A 19,374-nucleotide genomic window follows, 5' to 3' on the forward strand; every position below is an offset into this window, starting at 1 on the left:
AAAATATTAAATAGAGACATACAAAACGTATACTTCATAAACCATAGCTTTAATTGATTTTAATTTACGAGTAGTATATTTAATTGATATTAATTTGTATGTTTCTATTAAATAAATATTACCTATAAACAATTATTTATTTCAACAAAAAAAAAGATAAGAAACCTAAAATAACTAATAGATGATATAAAAATAACAAAAATGTAAATAAATAAATAAACATTTTGTATTTTGTTCATTGGTAAAATTCTTTAGAAACTTATACTCAACTAGGTAATTTAATTATGATGTAACCGGCTCAACGAAATCTGATTTCTAATAATCCAACCATCAGGTCAAACGTCAATTCGGTGGCCCTTCCCCTGCGACTCATAGGCGGCACGCGACAGTCAATTACGGTTAATTAAGAGATTTGAGCATGAATTACAAGCAAAGTAGCGCAGCAATGAGTCATAGAATACATGTGTAGGCGTGGGTAAAGAAACGATAATAAATTTACTTACAAGTATACGTTTAGATAAACATTTTTGTGACCAGACCAAAGTGCAACCCATCACACTATTCCAAAATAATATGACTCTATTATATTATTTTTAAAATAATTGAATCAAGGAACTCAAAAGTTTAACATTTTATTCAATACTAGCGATCCATCTCAGCTTAGCATTGCTACGAAAACGATACAAATATTTGATTGTGTAACCTTTAAACTATTCAACACATAAAGTTGTGAAAGTATAGGTACTTTCACACACGCCAAAACCCAGCTGCACTAATATTCTATAAGACTTTAAAATTTATTTTACATTTAACATAAAAACTATCTTTTTGGCTGGGATATTATTTAGATATATGGGCTCGCAGAATTTTTTGTAGTGAGAATTTTTGCTACAGATTTCCTTTATTTCAAACCTCTATTTCCTCCACCTTTATTTCAAACAGCTTAAGCAGCGCACGCCATATTCTCAAACAATTATCATATATATATATATATATATATATATATATATATATATATATATATATATATATAATTGAATTATATGAAATGACTTCAATTATATTTATTGTGATCAATTATTGAACATATAAGTTTGCCAAAATACAAAGTAATCTCTAGCACTACTAATAATAATGATAAATATAATAATATATCTTTCCAATAATAAAAGAATTTTTAAAATAAGATCAAAAGTATCCAGCATACTTACTTACAAGTATATACTCACCTTTACCACTGTATAATATTATATATCGCAGTTATAGTAATAATAGTATATGTAGATTTAATTCAATTCAATATAAAGACATTGTTGATGAAATAAAACATTACTAAGAGTTTCTCATCCTTTTTTATTTCACGAGGCATGAGAACCCACGACCAGGATTTCTCAGATTTCTCGGATATCTAAAGAAATTTTAAAATTTTAAATAAAACACGATGACATCTTCAAACTTTTGCTTTATTAGACTAATGGATGAAATTAAATAAAACAAATAGTAATTTTTTTGTTACCGTAAATTGCACTAATTATTGCAAATCAACAACAAACAATAAATTAAGAAACCTACCTCGGCTGGTCTACCTATATAAAAAGTAAAAAGTAGGGTAGTACTTAACTTTGTTTATAATTATTGATTTTCTACCCGCTCCTAAGTAAAAATTCTTGAATTAAATAAAAAACAATTAATTAAATTAAATCAATAAAATTACTAGTACGTATTTAGATAATTATAAAAAGAGGAAGACTTTGTACAAAAGTCGATTGCTTGGGTACCTCTGTCCCATTTGTGTTTCTACCGTGAAGCAGTTGTGTTTGCATGGCTGTGTTTCGGTTTGAAGGGTGGGATATGGCGTGAATTTACAGGGTACAGAGGAATAACACCTGAGTCTTCAGGAATGGCAACGCATGAGGGGTATCATGGGCGAAACAGTATTTTTTTTTTTTTTTTTTTTTTTTTTTTTTTACAACACAGGGGGCAAACGAGCATGCGGCTCACCTGATGGTAAGTGACTACCGCCGCCCATGATCACCCACAACACCAGCGGCATTGCAGGTGTGCTGCCGGCCTTTTAAAAAGGAATATACTCTTTTCTTGAAGGTTATGTTGTCGTATCGGTTCGGAAATACTGCTGCTGGAAGTTGATTCCAAAGAATGGTTGTGCGTGGAAGAAAGTGCCTTGAAAAACGCACGGTGGAAGACCGCCACTCGTCCAGATGATTGGGATGAAACTTTAGTTTGTGGCGGGTTGTACGGTGGTGAAAATCAGCAGCAGGTATCAATCCGAACAATTCCTCAGAACACTCCCCATGATAAATTCGGTAGAAGATGCACAGAGATGCAACATCTCTGCGCAGTTTCAATGGGTCAAGCCGGACAGTAAGGCGTTGACTATCGATAATTCGAGCCGCCCGACTTTGAATGCGGTCTAACGGAAGGAGTTGGTACTGTGGCGCTCCTGCCCACAGGTGAGAACAGTATTCCATATGCGGCCTGACTTGGGCTTTATATAATTTCAGGCGGTGTTCTGGCATGAAATATCGTCTCACCCTATTGAGCACTCCTAACTTTTTGGAAGCTATCTTAGCCTTCTCCTCCAGATGACCGCAAAACTGGACGTCGCAAGATATATCAACGCCCAGAATTCCTAGACTTGACTTTTTATCAAGGGAAGTGCCCTGAAAGTGAGGAGATACGACAAACGGCGTCTTTTTTGCGGTAAACGCGCAGACTTGTGTCTTTTTGGGGTTAAATTGAACAAGATTTTGTTCACCCCAGATCGAAACTTGATGGAGTGAAGTTTCGATTTCAGACACAAGTCTATTCCGGCACTCATCGGTATGTGCCCGCGAGATCTTTGCATGACCGGTATATAATGTATCTCCTGTACTGTCGTCCGCATAGCAATGAATATTACTTATCTGTAACATATCATTGATATGCAGAAGAAACAGAGTCGGAGATAGTACACAGCCTTGCGGGACACCAGCATTCAAAGGTTTTAAATCAGAGCATGCACCGTCGACTACGACCTTAATGCTACGTTCCTTGAGAAAACTGGCGACCCAAATGCACAGTCTCGCAGGCAACCCAAATGAAGGTAGCTTTGAAAGCAGCGCTCTATGCCACACCCGATCAAAGGCCTTCGCAATATCCAGACTAACTGCTAAGGCCTCTCCCTTACTCTCGATTGCCACTGCCCATCGGTGTGTTAAGTAAGCTAAAAGATCACCGGCCGAACGTCCCTGTCGAAAGCCGTACTGGCGATCACAGATCAGCTGGTGCTCTTCTAGGTACCGGAGCAGTTGACGGTTAATGATGGATTCCATAACCTTCGAGAATAAGGAAGTGATAGCTATGGGCCTATAGTTAGCTGGATCTGAGCGATCTCCCTTTTTAGGGATCGGATGCACCAGAGCAGTCTTCCAAAACTTTGGGACTATGCCCGATGAGTAGCTAAGCCGAAAAAGACGCGTAAGAACCGGAGCCAACTCTGGTGCGCACGTCCTAAGCACAATTGGAGGAATACCATCAGGCCCACTCGACTTATGGATTTCGAGGGAGAAAAGTGCTCTACGCACTGAGCTATGCGTGAATTTAATGTCAGGCATAGAGCTCCTACAACACGTGATGGTCGGTGGTGGTTTCTCCCCGTCATCCAATGTCGAGTTTGACGCAAAGATGGATCCAAGAAGATCGGCCTTTTCTTTAGCGTTCTGGGCCAACGAGTCATCCTCCCTGCGCAAAGGTGGAAAAGATGACTTACAGAAATTCCCTTGTGCAGCTTTGGCAAGAGACCAGAAAGCTCGAGTCCCAGAGGGCAAACTAGCCAATCTCTTGCCAATTCTACTAATATGCTCTGACTTCGCTGTGGCTATAACTCTTTTGAAAGACCTAGAGGCAGAGTTATACTTCTTTTTAAGAGCACTGGTGTTAGGATCTCGCGACGCCACACCTTTAGCCCAGGTTAGGAAGCACTCCTGTTTCAGACGAGATGCTGTTCTACAGGAGGCTCCATACCAGGGCTGGGATTTCCCGCCGACGGGCACCACAGAGTTAGGAATAAATAATTCCATTCCCTGAAGCACCACATCAGCAATGGAATCGGCAATGGCGTCGGGATCATCCAGTGTGAAGCAAACCTGCCTCCATGGGTAAGATGCGAAAAAAATCCGCATCTCATCCCAATCTGCCGACCTGTAGTGCCAAATGCGACGTCTACCCGTAGAACGAGGTGGAGTCGGACTCGTAAGAGGCACTTCGCTCCGCACCAAACAGTGATCCGACGATCCAAGCGGGGCTTCGACGGAGATCACATAGTTGTCTGGGTGGGTGGTCAGCAGAAGGTCCAGCAGTGAAGGTGAATGGTCCAACACATCAGGGATTCGCGTAGGCGAGGAAACAAGCTGTGTCAGACCATAAGCCAAAGCAAAGTCATGAACAGATCTTCCCGCATAGTCGGTTGTACGCGAACCAAGCCATTCGGCATGGTGGGCATTAAAGTCGCCAACAATCACGACTTCAGCGGAAGGAATCTGCTCAAGCAGGGAATCTATAGCCATTTGGACGTGCTCAATGAGTTGGTCGGTTCCAGTGTTACCGCTGTGGGACCTGTATAGGCACGCATAGATGCGGGGATGGTCATTGCAATCTACGCGCAGCCATAGAATGGACAGGTCCGTACCTTCAAGAGTCCCAAGGCGTCGACAGCAGATATCCTCTCTGACATACGCACATACACCGGCACGCGAAACAAAACAATGTTCAAGCTTATACCCCGGGTAGGTCAGGTATGATGTTTCGTTAGGAGGGGATATCTGTGTCTCCGTGAGGAAGAGCAATGCCGGCCGCGCCGTTTCTAGGTGGTGGTGGACAGCGTTCAGGTTTGAATGAATTCCCCTAATATTACAGAAGCTCACATTGAGCAAAGGGGATGCCGCAGAAGTCTTGCTCTGTTTGCCCTTGGTCCCATAGAGCGGAATTTTGCCCCCCCCAGAATACGCAGGGCAGCCCGAGCGTGGTTGCTCGAGGGAGGATTCTCCAGCAACATGGCTGCTGGTACCTCCCTGGGGTACGTTATTTTTTTTAAATTCCACTGCCATGGTATTGAAAGATGGGGGGACGGAGTTGGGGGAGGATTTTAGGATAAGGAAGGGGATGGGTATAGGATGGGCCTCCGGACTCCCTCACTCACCATACGGAATGTGGTCGCACTAAAAGTGCGGCCACTTAGCGTCGGTATTCTGTGAGGGTGTGGTACTTCCCCGGTCGAGCCGGCCCATTCATGCTGCAATACCATATGGTATTACAGCGTGGCTCTACCACCTAAAAATACACCTATACTCTGTTATATCCATAGTACTGCTCATGTCTATAGGCGACGGTCACCACTTTCCATCAGGTGGACCGTCAGCTTGTTTGTCATTCTAAATTGTATAAAAAAAAACTTGTTTAACAAAATAATCATTTTGCTACAAATTTTAACTTAAAATTACTTTTATATTTAGTCTTTGAATAATCAAATCAAAATTAATATTTACTATTGTTTAATTTAAGCATAATATGCCAACTAAAACTAAACCAGTATCTCACAAATTAGAAAAAAAAATTTTAATTCTACCTTTTTCTTTATAAATAGGCTTTCAGAAATAAAAGTCTCTATAGATACTCTAGACTCTTTATGTTCTCTACTTTTATACAAGTTTTATTTTCTGTTTTATTACATACAAAATTGATTATTCGAGTTCTCGAGTTCTTGAGTTTTTTTCCGTTACGACTAACGACAAATTTCTCGAAAATTCACGCCTTGAGAATTCTCGAGCTGAAACCCTAATTACTATACTTGTATTATGTATTTAAATTTCTTATGTCTACTGAAAAATAAGTAGAGAAATTAGTTGAGAGTACAGCTGTACAAAATATTAAATATCAATGCGAGCATGATGTTAAAAGCTTCTTCTTCCAATAATTCAAATAATAAGAAAAGTAGGTTATAAAACGAAACCTGTTTAATTAAATTTATTAATTATTTTAATCTTAAAGTTTTCCTTAGTAGTTATGCCGCCAAAATTAAGATAATAACTATTATGTTAATCTAGGATATATTTTGTGTAGCTTTGTTTCAAATCAGCCCAATCGTCCTACTGCTACTAATATATAAATATTTGTACATACTTTCACATTTATATTATTATTAGCAATTATCCTTATATAGTTTAAATGTTACTAACTGAAAACGTCGTCATAATTATTATCATTATTATTGACAGTACATATTTGTAAATACTCGATGTACCTATGTCCCTGTCGCAAATAGTGGAAAGTTCCTTACCCACTTGACAGACTACGTAATCTGTAGATTAATGTTCTTAATGGAATATTTTTATTCGTTAAACTTATTATACTTAGTATAAGTGATAACAACATTGCATTACTAAAATTATAGATTAAAACTGATATAACGAGCAGTGCCTACTGCTCTATAATAGGTACACCTAGTCTGGCTAACTTTTGGAAAACTTAGTCGAATTTTCTCGTCATCTTTATCATAGAAGTTTAATACAAAGGTCCATAATCAGTGAGATTTACCTTTATCGTATACGGTTCGAATATTTGAGTATTCTGACACTTCCCTATGGTTGATTGGGAAATAATGCTTTTAGCATTACATGATGAACTTAACTATTACTGAATAAATACTACTACTAATGAATAAATAAATAAATAAAAAATATTGAAACATAAATGAAATAAAAACGCTTAGTGAGCTAAATAGCTATGTATAGAATTTCTCTAATGAACCGAATTAGTTACAAAAAAAATCGACAAAGAATGTTTGAATGAAATGATTTAAAATACGAGTAGATACGTAGTCATCAACAAATAACTAATAGTCCGAAATAATAACAGTATTCCAAGAACCTTGATAGGTATTTACTATCTTTATCATTCATATCTCACTATTTAAGTGTACTATATTTTTTTAAAAACAAAACTATAAAAACTAGATTAGTTACATACTTAGATAACTGATTAAAGTATGACTAATTTATTTAAGTTATTAACCAATTGTTATATTAAATATTATTTTAATAATGCATTGAGTGATGGTAATGTACAGAGTGTCTCAAAAGAAAGATGACATTTGTTTTGGTTATTGTGTGAATGCAACTGTAAAGGGGCGCGGGGGGTATGTCATTCGGTAGCCTTGCTTCTGGGAATTTAGACGCTATGGAGCATTTCTCGGGAGCGGACCGTGCGTTGTGCGTACGCGAATTTTACAAAAACTGTAATTCATGAAACTAATTTCCATTTCAATGGACATGTAAACAAACAAAATTGCCGATACTGAAGTGTAACAAATCCAAAACACAAACATCTGAAACCCCTACATTCGCCTAAAGTGACCGTATGGGCTGCATTGTAGGCGCGAGGGATTATTGGCTCTTACTTTTTGAAGATGAAAGGGGATGCACAGTTACAGTGAACTCGGACCGTTTTTTTTTTTATGGGTGAAAATGGAATGGTAACACCGCCTGTGCTAACGGGATACGCTGGCGGAGCACCAGTGAAGGGTGATAGATGAGAATGAAAACAGGCCAGTTAGCCTATCATGATGAATTCATCAAGAATTAACCATGATAGTTTCCAGGGGGAACCGCGAGGAGGTCGACCTGGTTGGGTATATTGCTAGCAATAGCAGTCTGTCTCCATCACTAACAATCCCTTTCCCCCAACTCGGACCGTTATGTGGAGATGTTAGACAACTTCTTCGTGCCTGAACTGCAAAACTTTCCTGGTTATAATTAAAGAACATGTTTCCAGCAGGACGAAAAAACTTCACACATGTTCAACAGGTCTTTAACACGAGTTTGTGAAATTTTTCCTGGCAAATTGATATCCAGGAGAAGTGACATGAATTGGCCTCCACAAAGTCCCAATTTAACCCCTATAGACTTTTTCCTATGAGGTTACGTCAAATCTAAAGTTTATGCTAACAAACCGACTTCCTTGGCACAATTAAAAGGAAATATCCGTCACGAAATGGCAGCCATCACGGACAATACATGCTGAGCCGTCATAGAAAATTTTAGAGCTCGATTAAATGAATGCCGTGAATGTAATGGGTTACACTTGGACGATATTATTTTAAAGAAATAAATTCCCAAAAAGTGTTTTTTAATATATAATAAACATTTTTTTAATAAACTCCTTGTTTAATTTTTTAACGATTTTTAAAAGTGAACTTTCTTTTGAGTCACCTTGTACTACATACAGATGATGTATGGAACAACATCTATTATTTCGTCTGTCTAGTAAACTATTCCATAATATCACACTACAATATTGTAAACTGTCTATTTCTCGCAATTTTTCTCAAGTGCATAAGTACATAAAATGTTCTATATCTTAAGTTATATTCTACTAGTGCATCAAATTTCATTCAAATACGAGTATATGCAGCCATTTAAGCATGATTGCGTATCAAACATTTCGTTTACATCTAAATATTCAAATATGATTCCAAACATTTATAACATTATTAGGATGTGAAAGTTTATCAATCTTTGAATGATTATAACATGATCAGGTTATCTTTATCATGAATTAAAAAATGTAGGCCCAAGGAGTCTGAATTAAAATTCCTTCTTTACACAAGCAATTTAACCTTTATATACGATAATAACCTTTATAAAATCTATATGTAGAATAATAATATATTAAAAAAAATTAACAAAAATTACAATTGTAATTTTACAATACGACATACAAATGTTACAATATTATTATATTTATCGCACTAGAATATATGCCAAGCATTGCAATTATTTATTTATGTATAAATATTTAGCAACGTTCATATTATATCTACATAAATAATCTAAGTATTTATTCAAACCCATATTCATATTTACAAATTTATACAAACACCAATAGATCAACGTACCTGTTGCGATACCGAAAGACCGAAATGCCTACTTTATTTACATTAATACCGATAACACTGATAGGACAACGGTAGGTAATAATATTTATTGATAAATTATTTGCCTCGACAGGCTGAAGGAATTGTAACAGACAGTAATATATCGCCTATTCATAGTACTAACACGTCTATGTTCATCGATGTTCCAATTTTCGGGATATCCGTGCTAATGCTTACGAGCTTTATATACAGCGAAATATTCGAATTTTTCATTTGACGAAAATATTTATACCAAAGTTAAAATAGCCCGGTACTTCAACAAGTTCTAGTCATAGTTCTGTAGTATTTTCTTTAAAATAAATGGCCAATATGTTAATAAGGACTAGACATCTTAAGTGCAAAACTAAAGTTGCGTTAATGTTAAGGGTGACATTGTTTTTTGCTATTCCGTTTGCATATTTTGTGTTTATGTGGTCTATTAACAACATAAAAAAATATGACGAAGCAATTTATTTAAAATCAGGTAAAATATTATATATATTATTAGAAAGTGTACACTTACTAAATGTAAGAAATATATCGTCTAAATTTGTGTATATTGGTATATCGTCAAAAACATTTATTTTGATAACACAATTTACATAAATATACAAGTTGCTGGCGTCAGCTTTTACACATGAAAAATAATAACACATGCAATATTAGCACACTGTATTGTTGATATAATTTCCTAAAATAAGTTCATTTGTATTGAATAAATTCCAAACAGTATGATCGGATATTTAGATATAGATATATATGTATTCTTTCAGATTTTTCGATTTCTTCTTCTCGTAAACTTTTGGGCATAGTTGACAGCGACAGAAATTGTACACCGGCTGCTATTTTGGAATTTCCACCTGATGGATTGACACGCTCACAGAGGCAACATGTAAGTATTATTACTTACTATTTACTTAATTACTTCACATTACAATTATTAGATATTAAATGTTGACCTACAAGAAAAATTAACTTCAATTGTGCTAAATTGAATACAGAACCAACACGAAAGCAAACTCATTTATAAAAATAATATCTTCACGTGAATATTATGTTCTCTGGTGGCTCTCGGAAATTTGGTTAACTTTTAGTCTAATTTTGACGGTTCAGTTAACCAATTGTGACGAATTTCACTAAAATTAACCACAATGATTTCCATAAAATACCCCGTGGAACTCAATCTGATAGGGTATATTGCTAGCAATAGGCTGTAAAAAATCCATCCCTCCTAATTAAAGGCATTAGCGGTCCTATTGCTAACTACATATATACGCAATTAAGTAGATCTCCACGCGGTTCCCACTGAAAGTCATCGTAGTTAATTCCTAGTAAATTCGTCACGGTAGGCCAACTAACCTCTTCATCCTCACTTATTATTTTTTACTGATACCTACAAGTGTATACCGATAGCGCAACCGAAGTTACCATTTCATAACCATCTATTAAAAAAAAAACATTAATTGGGTATGCGCTGCAAAATGTGTGCATGGCGAATGTTAAATGTTCACCACAACGGCAACTTTCAGCAAATTATATTTTAATATCTCTTTTTCTGTGCAGTTACAAGTTCAGAAAAAGTATAATCTTAGCCTTGCAGTAATTTTTTACGTATGTAACTTGGAATGGCAAACACATTTGTAATTGTTTCTCTGTAGGTTGTGCAATGCGTACTAGCAATACAATACCAATACTATAATGATGTATTTCAGAATACTATGACGTCTATGGTACCCTACATGCATTACCATTCTTTAATAGATATTAATTTTTATACCTCACTCAATTTTACTACTATAATCCATTCTATAAATCGAAATATAACGTTTTACATTTGCTCCAACAGAAGAACATTAACATATTCTTCTAACTTAATATACCAAATTATGTTTTACTATTATTTATATGTAAATAATATGTTTATTCTTATTATTTATTCGTTTAGACTAACAGTTAATGGTATAGTCCTTTATTGTGCTTTGCTTTCAGCATAAACTTAAACTGTCAATTTTCGTCTTCTATAACCCAATTCTATTAATTTGCTAGGCATTTAATTTAAATATCGAGATCTTATTTTGTTCATTGAGTGCTAATTAAGATCAGCTTAATACAAGGACTGTCTTCCTTCGAGAGAGCTAATCCCTATGCCGTATGGTCCCGTCATAGAATGGGCTTCCCCTTGTATTCTCGTGGGTGGCGTAAAAAACAATTAAAGAAACTTAATGGTCGAGCTTTGGGCGGCAGCATCCTTCTTAAAACATCACTAAAAACCATACTGCGGTTACTAATTCAACTGCCAAGTGTAGCAACTACTAATGAAATCCTTCCAATATAATCTGTCACAAGGAAGCTATGTTCAGCAGTGAGCAAATATCAGCTGATATGATTATGATATGATGAACTCAATTTTATATATTGACTACGTCATCTACAACAGAATATCTTCTAGAAACTATTTTCGCAGACAATTCACAATAATTACGAGTAATGCTAATATTTTATGTAAAGTTTATCTATTTATAGCGTAACTGATTTCTACTTTTGTTTATTTTATTTATAAAAAGTTTTAAAAATTCACAATCTTTATAGAATACATGTAAATAAAACATCATATTATTCTACTTGCTGAATTTCTACATAATACTAATACTACCCGTACTTATTTCAGAAACCCAACAATTCCACAAAAGTGCTTTATAATGTTAGATTGGAATTCGTACAGCCGTTATTATTGCATGCTCGCCTGATTACTTACCTACACAAAATAACTTTCAATCAGTGTCTTCTTTTTTCAGGGTTTTATATTAGTGCATTGTTTGCTGGCAGTATACTGTTTTTTGTTATTGGGCGCCGTTTGCGAACAATACTTCGTGCCGGTCATCGACATGATATGTGAACGTGAGTCACTCTATGCACTTTACTTGCACTTTAATAGATATGTAACACTAAGATTTTCATAACCTAAGTTGATACTCATATTAATATCACATGTATCGTTGTGTAGGATCATCCAAGTTTTTATGTCTCTGTTGAATGTACCCAGAAACCAATTTAACGATTCAACAATCACCGTGACGAAGTGCGATGTTTGCACGATGCTACACGTATGCGAGCTACCTTTCTAAATTTTCTCATGATGATCCAGGAACCTGTTCCAAGTAATTAATATGTTCGTGACATATTTTCTTACATTACAGGATATCTGAGCTTAAGGCCCATACAAATGGTGTGATTATCTAGCAAATGAAGTTTAAACTTGCCCAGGTTTCGTTCGCTTATAAATAATAGGTATCTCATTAATAATTTTTATAAGCCACTTTAGATATATAGTAATATTATGAATGCCCTAAATTTATACTTAACCTAATTAATCCATTACAGATTACTTAGAGTAAAAACTTTATTGAATAGACGGAAATAAAATTGGCTATTAATGATGACGATGATACAAAAACTCCAGGACAATGTTCCTGACATATAGCTTAGTCTATTTACTAACTTCATGTGACAGAGATCTCCAAATATGTCGTGATAAACTATCGATCAGATCAAGCAGTTGTTTTTAAAGATAAAATTTACATTATCTTAATTAATTGTTGGGATTTTAATAATAGAATTTTGAGAAATGAAATTTCAATGTGCACCGATTTTTTCATAGGGATTTGTATGCTTAACACTGTTGTTATATTATTTGAAAGGTTTAAACATGGAGGCGGATATCGCTGGAGCTACGTTCATGGCAGCAGCCAGTTCATGTCCTGAATTATTCATCAATTGCGTTGGGACGTTTGTAACCAAAGGCGACCTGGGAGTTGGGGCTATAGTTGGATCAGCTGTATTCAATGTACTAGCTGTTCCTGCGTGTTCCGCTCTCATTGCTGGCAGGGTGAGTTACTTCTTAGCATCTTCCATTAATGCGATTTATAGTCAGTAGTTATATATTCTTCTTCTTCAGAAAAAAATCATTACAAAGATTCGTAACCGTAGCAGTTAAATCTAAGCTTCATATTACCAAGATACAGAATTAATAAATATAAATCTTAAAATTTACAACCTCAGCGCCTTTAATTTTAAGACGTTCTTCTAATAATAATCGCAATCTAACAATAATCGAACGAAGAACCTCTACTTCTCTAATGCATAATACTAACTTAAGTACTACATATTTCGAAGTCTATACAATATAGACTTTTAAGATAGAGGCACATTCAAGTTCACCCCATCTCAAAACGGTATACAAACCACTAACCACTATAGTCTACAAATATCTCGCAACGTCCTATTAGGTATTATATATATATATATATATATATATATATATATATATATATATATATATATATATATATATATATATATATATATATATATATATATATATATATATATATATATATATATATATAGTTGTTGTTATATTTAGTAGATTTTTTATTTTGTATAGGTAATAGACCTAGACTGGTGGTCCATATCTCGAGACTGCCTCATGTACGCGGTTGCTGTTATCACCCTAATACTGACTCTTCTTGATGACAAGATTTATTGGCATGAAGCACTTCTACTCGTACTTATGTATACTGTATACATTCTAAGTAAGCCAATGATTACATTGATTTATTGTACAATGTTGTTATATTTATTATTAGTTCTATAATTCTCTTTATTTTGTGTAACTAATTATGTATTTGTATGTTAGCGATGGTTTTCAATGGCTGGCTGGGTTCCATAGCAAAAAGCGGCTGCTGCCTTTTTAAAAAACCAAAGTTGTATACAGAAACAACACTTCTGATAATAAAAGGTAAACCTTTTCTATATCCACTTTCTGAAATCATATGTCTATTTTAAATAAAAATGTTTATCAAATACTTATATGTTTAAGTACAATTCTGATTGGAATAAATGGTACACAGATGAACCATACCTATTTTTCATAACCTAAACATTAAATTTTAACATTTATAATAATAGGAATTAATAAAATTAGGTTCCTACCTAATTTATGGTTTCATTATATATCTATATTAAATATCTTTTGATTGCATACAAATCAAATACAGCAGTTTACCAGTCTTCCTGTGTTGTTAGCAAATTAGACATTATTTATTATTTTTGATCACATTCTACAGAGAAACAACACTCTCTGGATCCATCTCGTCGCATGTACTACACAATACATAGTAATGTGGATCATGGAATGGAGATGACAAAAAGACATAACTCTACAGGATCAGGTATAATAAACAAAAATAATCTATTTAAAAAATTAACTTATTGAATTAACTAATACAAATAAAGTTGCCAAACAACGTACCTGCATAGCTGAAAAGTCTTAAGTTTATTTTAAATACCCTTGTGCTAACACAATATACCTACCCGCCATCCTACTACCAAGTAACTATGTTTCAGTTTAAAGATATAGTCATAGAAGTAAAATGACTTAGATACAGAGGCAAAACATCAACACATATAAACATATTCTTAGAATGATAATATAACTCAAACTGTCAAAAGTGGCCAATATGGCCAGAAAGTTCAGACTGTAAGGCAGAGAAAGAAAAGTTTTCAAATGGCGACTCCGTACAAGCGAATACATTGTAGGATGATCTTTCTTTAGAGAGTGTTTAGACACTCCGCTATGACCTCAAATATGTTGGAATAAACTATCATAATCAATAATGTCTTAGGTACATAAGATTGTAGTCACAATTGTCTTACTGTATACATTTAAACAAGCGATACTGCCATTTCAGATATTAGTAGCAAGAGCTCAATTTGGTCTTGGCCGGACGAGAAAAAGTCTTCCTTGAAAAAGTGTTTCTGGGTACTGACGTGGCCTATAAGCCTATTGCTATGGATCACAATTCCGGATTGTCGGCGCCACCCTCGTCTGTATCCTCTTACATTTATTATGTGCATCTCCTGGATCGGTGGAGTGTCTTATCTCATTGCTTGGATTATAACGATTTTTGGTAATTCCGATTTATTTTTTTAATTTCACTTTCGTTATATCATGATTTTAGAATCCCCAAATAGCTATAAATGGGAATTCATAGTGTATCGTCTGAATTCCTTCATCAGCTTTTGTCTTTTAAAGCTCTCTAAAATCTATTAACAACATGACTTGAAATTATTATACAATGAGGTGCCAATTGCCAATCATGACGTGTCATTGTATACTCTCGTGTCTTATAGATTATATCTATTAACTCATCAGTTTTCACAGCAAAAAATCGTGTCGCTATTTCAAAGTATGAGTAGAAATAAGTGTAGTTTGCTTCAATAGAACATAATGAAAAGGTGACGAAGCTTTGTTGAAATTATCACAGAAATGCTTTACAAATAAAATGTGTAACAAATCGAAACAATAAATTATTCAAATTTTTATTTGTACTACTATTGGACAGCAGCATATTGTTTGTTTTTTTTTTGTTTATTGTTTGTATGTTTGCCACCTAGTCTGGTAAATCACACGGAACGGATAATTTGTAATAAGTATATTACAAGTTATCCGTTCACAACAATAACACCTTAAATGAAATTAAATGTTGATGTAATTTTATTGTAAATTAATGTTAAATGTATTTACAATAGGAGACACATTGAATCTACCAGACAGTATAACTGGATTGACTATACTTGCGGCGGGAACAAGTCTGCCAGAAGCTGTTTCTAGTGTAATAGTTACTGTTCAAGGTAAACTTTACTTAAAAACATGATAAAGTTATAGCGTAAATGTGTTACAGTAGTATTTCACCCATATTACAAATATTACCTAGGTATACCTAAGTGTAAAAGTTTGTTAAGAAGTTTGATTATTAAATGATCATATACGTAATATCTTTCTCGTCGTGCTTACAGTTAAAAGATAAATCACATGTAAATTTTACACATAAATTGTTTTTAATACCGTACTTAATGCTTTTACGTGGAATACTATAGAATCAAAATTTATACAGATAAAGTGTTATTAGTGAGAGATTTAAATATAATTAAAAATTTAGTCACACAAAAAAATCCGACTTCAGTTGTGACAAAACCAGTTATTTTGATCTAAAAATTAAACTACTGAACCGACTTGGGTAAAATGTTTATGGGACCAATCTGTAAGTATAACCTTTCTGATAAAAATATAATTTTCCAAATCAGTTTAGAACTGACACAGTTTTTAGGTAACAAACATAAAAAGTTACAACCGAATTAAAAACCTCTAAAAGTACTGAAATGTATATTTTCAGGAAATGGTACAATGGCTATTAGCAATTGTATTGGATCAAACACTTTCGATATCTTGCTCTGTTTGGGACTACCATGGCTTGTGAAGTCATTATTCTATCCTATTACGCCTGGCAACTACTGGGTATGTAATTTCATTGTATACCTATATTATTTTATACACGATGTAGCATTAGGCGGGTTAGAAGTAACATTTCCATATAACTATTATATCGTATTGATTATTATTTTTACAGTTTACTCATTATTGAATCCCTGAGTTATATTTTAGTATTTTTTTTTATAAACATAGCGACCTTTTACCCGCATCATGCTATAACGAGCAGAGTATAATTACAATATTCTTCGATTGACTTATATATTTACATATACATATAATTAGCCTTACCTTTTCAGGTTTCCCTGAACTCAAGTGGTATATCGTATAATGCTATCTCACTCTTATCTACATTATTTGCCCTATATGGATGTCTGGCTTTAAATAAATTTCAATTGGATTGGAAAATTGGCACTACTTGTGCCATAGCATATGTTGGCTTCTTGATTATTGCAACTCTCATTGAACTGAACGTATTTTTTGTAGTAAATCTACCGACTTGTTTACACTGGTAAATAAAAATTTATCGAATACTAGTAGTGTAATGTGAAAAATGAAATAATTGTTGAATAAATCAAACAACTTTCAAATAGTAATTAAAAATGTTGAAGTCGAATTATATCGACTCCTCCATTATTAATCAACCCAACTAAAAGTTGTAATTCATGTCCAGATATACGTCTAGTAACATTAATATTTCAGCCATTATTTCATTTATATAACTAAAACTACAGTTATAAAAAAATATATTTAAGATACAATATAATTAATATTTATATTAATTTTTGCATATTTTTTTAAAGAAAATTATGTATTTTTCAGTTGTTAACCCTTTTAATAGACCTTCTTATAAAAGTTCATTAATTATTAAATACTCGAAAAAATATTATTAAAAAGGTATTTATGTTAATTAGGTATAGAATAAATTTACTTATTTTAATAAGTAATAACAGATATGCTATATTATATTAATTTTAATACTTACATCTAAGTGATATGTAATATATCTTTTTAGATACCATTTAGATGTAAATATTAAAGTAAAATTAAACTAAATTCTTGTTTGCTTAGTAAAGCTAAGTAGCTTGAGAATTAATTTATTATTAATAACTTTATTATTGCACTAATATGCTTAAAGATTATCTTCTCATCAAACAAACTTTCTCAAAGTAACGAGTCTTTATAGAGAAGACTCGCAAGTTAACACGAGCATTGTGAATGACACATCAATGATATCCAGTAATATTTTCGTCTAAGCAAATATACCCACGATTATTTTCTATTGACAACTGCTGTCATTATGATGAAAAATAAGTACATATTTACATTTATACCTATTTGCATGTAATGTAATGAAGTTTACTTCAACGTATAATTTTATTGTAAAAAGTTTCGTTAATACATTATTAAATTAAAATATAAACATATAATTGTCTTTCGAATTATTAATATGAAATATATATACATATACATATATATATATTGTAGTCCTTACATATGAAATTAGCGTTTTGTCATACATGTCACTTTGATCTGAAATATCTCCTATTTCGTTAAGAATTCCAAATTCGAATTTATAAATTCATTTAGCTGGTACATTTAAGTTTTAAAAACAGTCATTCATTTGTTTTTTCCTCATTATTTTTTTCTTGGTGTCGCTTATTACCGCACAATGGAAAACATGGCGTTTTTCAAGACACTTTCTTCCATGCACAACAATTCTTTGGAATCAACTTCCAGCAGCAGTATTTCTGAACCGATACGACAACATAATCTTCAAGAAAGGAGTATATTTCTTTTTAAAAGGTCTGCAGTACACCTGCAATGCCGCTGGTATTGTGGGTGATCATGGGCAGCGGTAATCACTTACCATCAGGTGTGCCGCATGCTTGTTTGCCCCCTGTGTTGTAAAAAAAACATGAAATATCGGTATATTTAAGAGTACGAGTTCTACAGCGGCACCAGTGCTGTAGAAATACCTCGAAGGATTAATGATGTGTACGGCGCTGGTGTTGCAAAAGAAATCACGGTACGTTTTTGGTATCAACGTTTTCGTTCTGGAAATTTCGGCCTTCAGAACCAACCCCGTAGACGGCCGGAGACCAAAGTGGAAAACAAAGAATTAAAGGCTATTGTGGAAGCGGATCCATCACAAAACGCTTCAGAGATAGCTACAGGCTTGTACAGGGTGTAAGTGACAAAACTGTATTAATCCACTTGAAGCAAATCGGGAAATTAAAAAAAAACTTGAACGATAGGTACCTCATGATATGAGTGAATCGAACTTGCAAACACGCGTCGACTGCTGAGTTCTAAAAACGAAACGATTACGGCAGATATCTATTGTCAGAAACTGTAAACCATTAAGGAAGAACTAGCTGCTAAACAACCGAGATTGGTCAATCGCTCTAGGCCTTTGCTGGTTCACGACAACACAAAACTACACACTGCATAATAAACAACCACTTAGATGAGCTACAATTGGAATATTTGCGACATTCACCATACTCCCCAGACCTTGATCCAACAGACTATCATTATTTCCGGAATTTGGACAACTTCTTACAAGGAAAAAAATTCAACTCCGATGCGGCAGTTCAAACCGCCTTCAAAGAGTTTATTAATTCTCGCCCCCATGGTTTTCTTTAGTAAAGGGATCAATAAACTATCTATGAGATGGCAAATGTGCATAGATAACAATGCATACTTTGATTAATTAAATATATTTTACAAAAAAATCACGTTATATTCCTCCTGTACAAAACGCCAATTTCATATGTAAGGACCTAATATATGTATGTATGTATATATAAATATAAAATATATAGATTTATTTATAAATAGTATTCCTCGATAGAATAGAGTCTCGTTCTGACTATTAACTAAGTTTTTAGTGCACAGCCTAAACCTAGGGAATATAAATTTAAAATTTTGAAAATTTGTTTCTTTTTTAATAGTTATATCCAAATAAAATGAAATAAATTCTGTAATACCTAACAATAGATAAATATTTTTTTATTGTTGCCTCCAGAATATTACATTAGAATAGATCACACGAGAAGACAATGAACAGTCT

The 19,374-nt window shown here is 33.8% G+C and overlaps 1 protein-coding gene across 1 annotated transcript; it reads left to right on the top strand.

Moving 5' to 3' along the window:
- Positions 1 to 9,067: 9,067 nt before the first annotated feature.
- LOC113518779 (sodium/potassium/calcium exchanger 3-like) lies at positions 9,068 to 17,728 on the top strand. Its single transcript, XM_026903768.3, has 11 exons — positions 9,068 to 9,452; positions 9,742 to 9,860; positions 11,764 to 11,866; positions 12,667 to 12,854; positions 13,413 to 13,560; positions 13,665 to 13,766; positions 14,095 to 14,199; positions 14,719 to 14,937; positions 15,560 to 15,661; positions 16,204 to 16,325; positions 16,598 to 17,728. The coding sequence occupies exons 1-11, from the start codon at positions 9,290 to 9,292 to the stop codon at positions 16,811 to 16,813; spliced, it is 1,587 nt and encodes a 528-aa protein (XP_026759569.1). The 5' UTR covers positions 9,068 to 9,289; the 3' UTR covers positions 16,814 to 17,728.
- The last annotated feature ends 1,646 nt before the right edge of the window (positions 17,729 to 19,374 follow it).

This window comes from Galleria mellonella, unplaced genomic scaffold (assembly GCF_026898425.1).
Source record: "Galleria mellonella isolate WM207_F2 unplaced genomic scaffold, CSIRO_AGI_GalMel_v1 utg33, whole genome shotgun sequence".
NCBI classification, from domain to species: Eukaryota; Metazoa; Arthropoda; class Insecta; order Lepidoptera; family Pyralidae; genus Galleria; species Galleria mellonella.

Bases quoted from the DNA above. Each gene is read 5' to 3' on its own strand.
- LOC113518779 (XM_026903768.3), top strand. From the start codon at position 9,290: ATGGCCAATATGTTAATAAGGACTAGACATCTTAAGTGCAAAACTAAA. The intron at 9,453-9,741 runs GTAAAATATTAT...GTATTCTTTCAG, and splicing joins AGCAATTTATTTAAAATCAG to ATTTTTCGATTTCTTCTTCT. The intron at 14,938-15,559 runs GTAATTCCGATT...TATTTACAATAG, and splicing joins TTGGATTATAACGATTTTTG to GAGACACATTGAATCTACCA.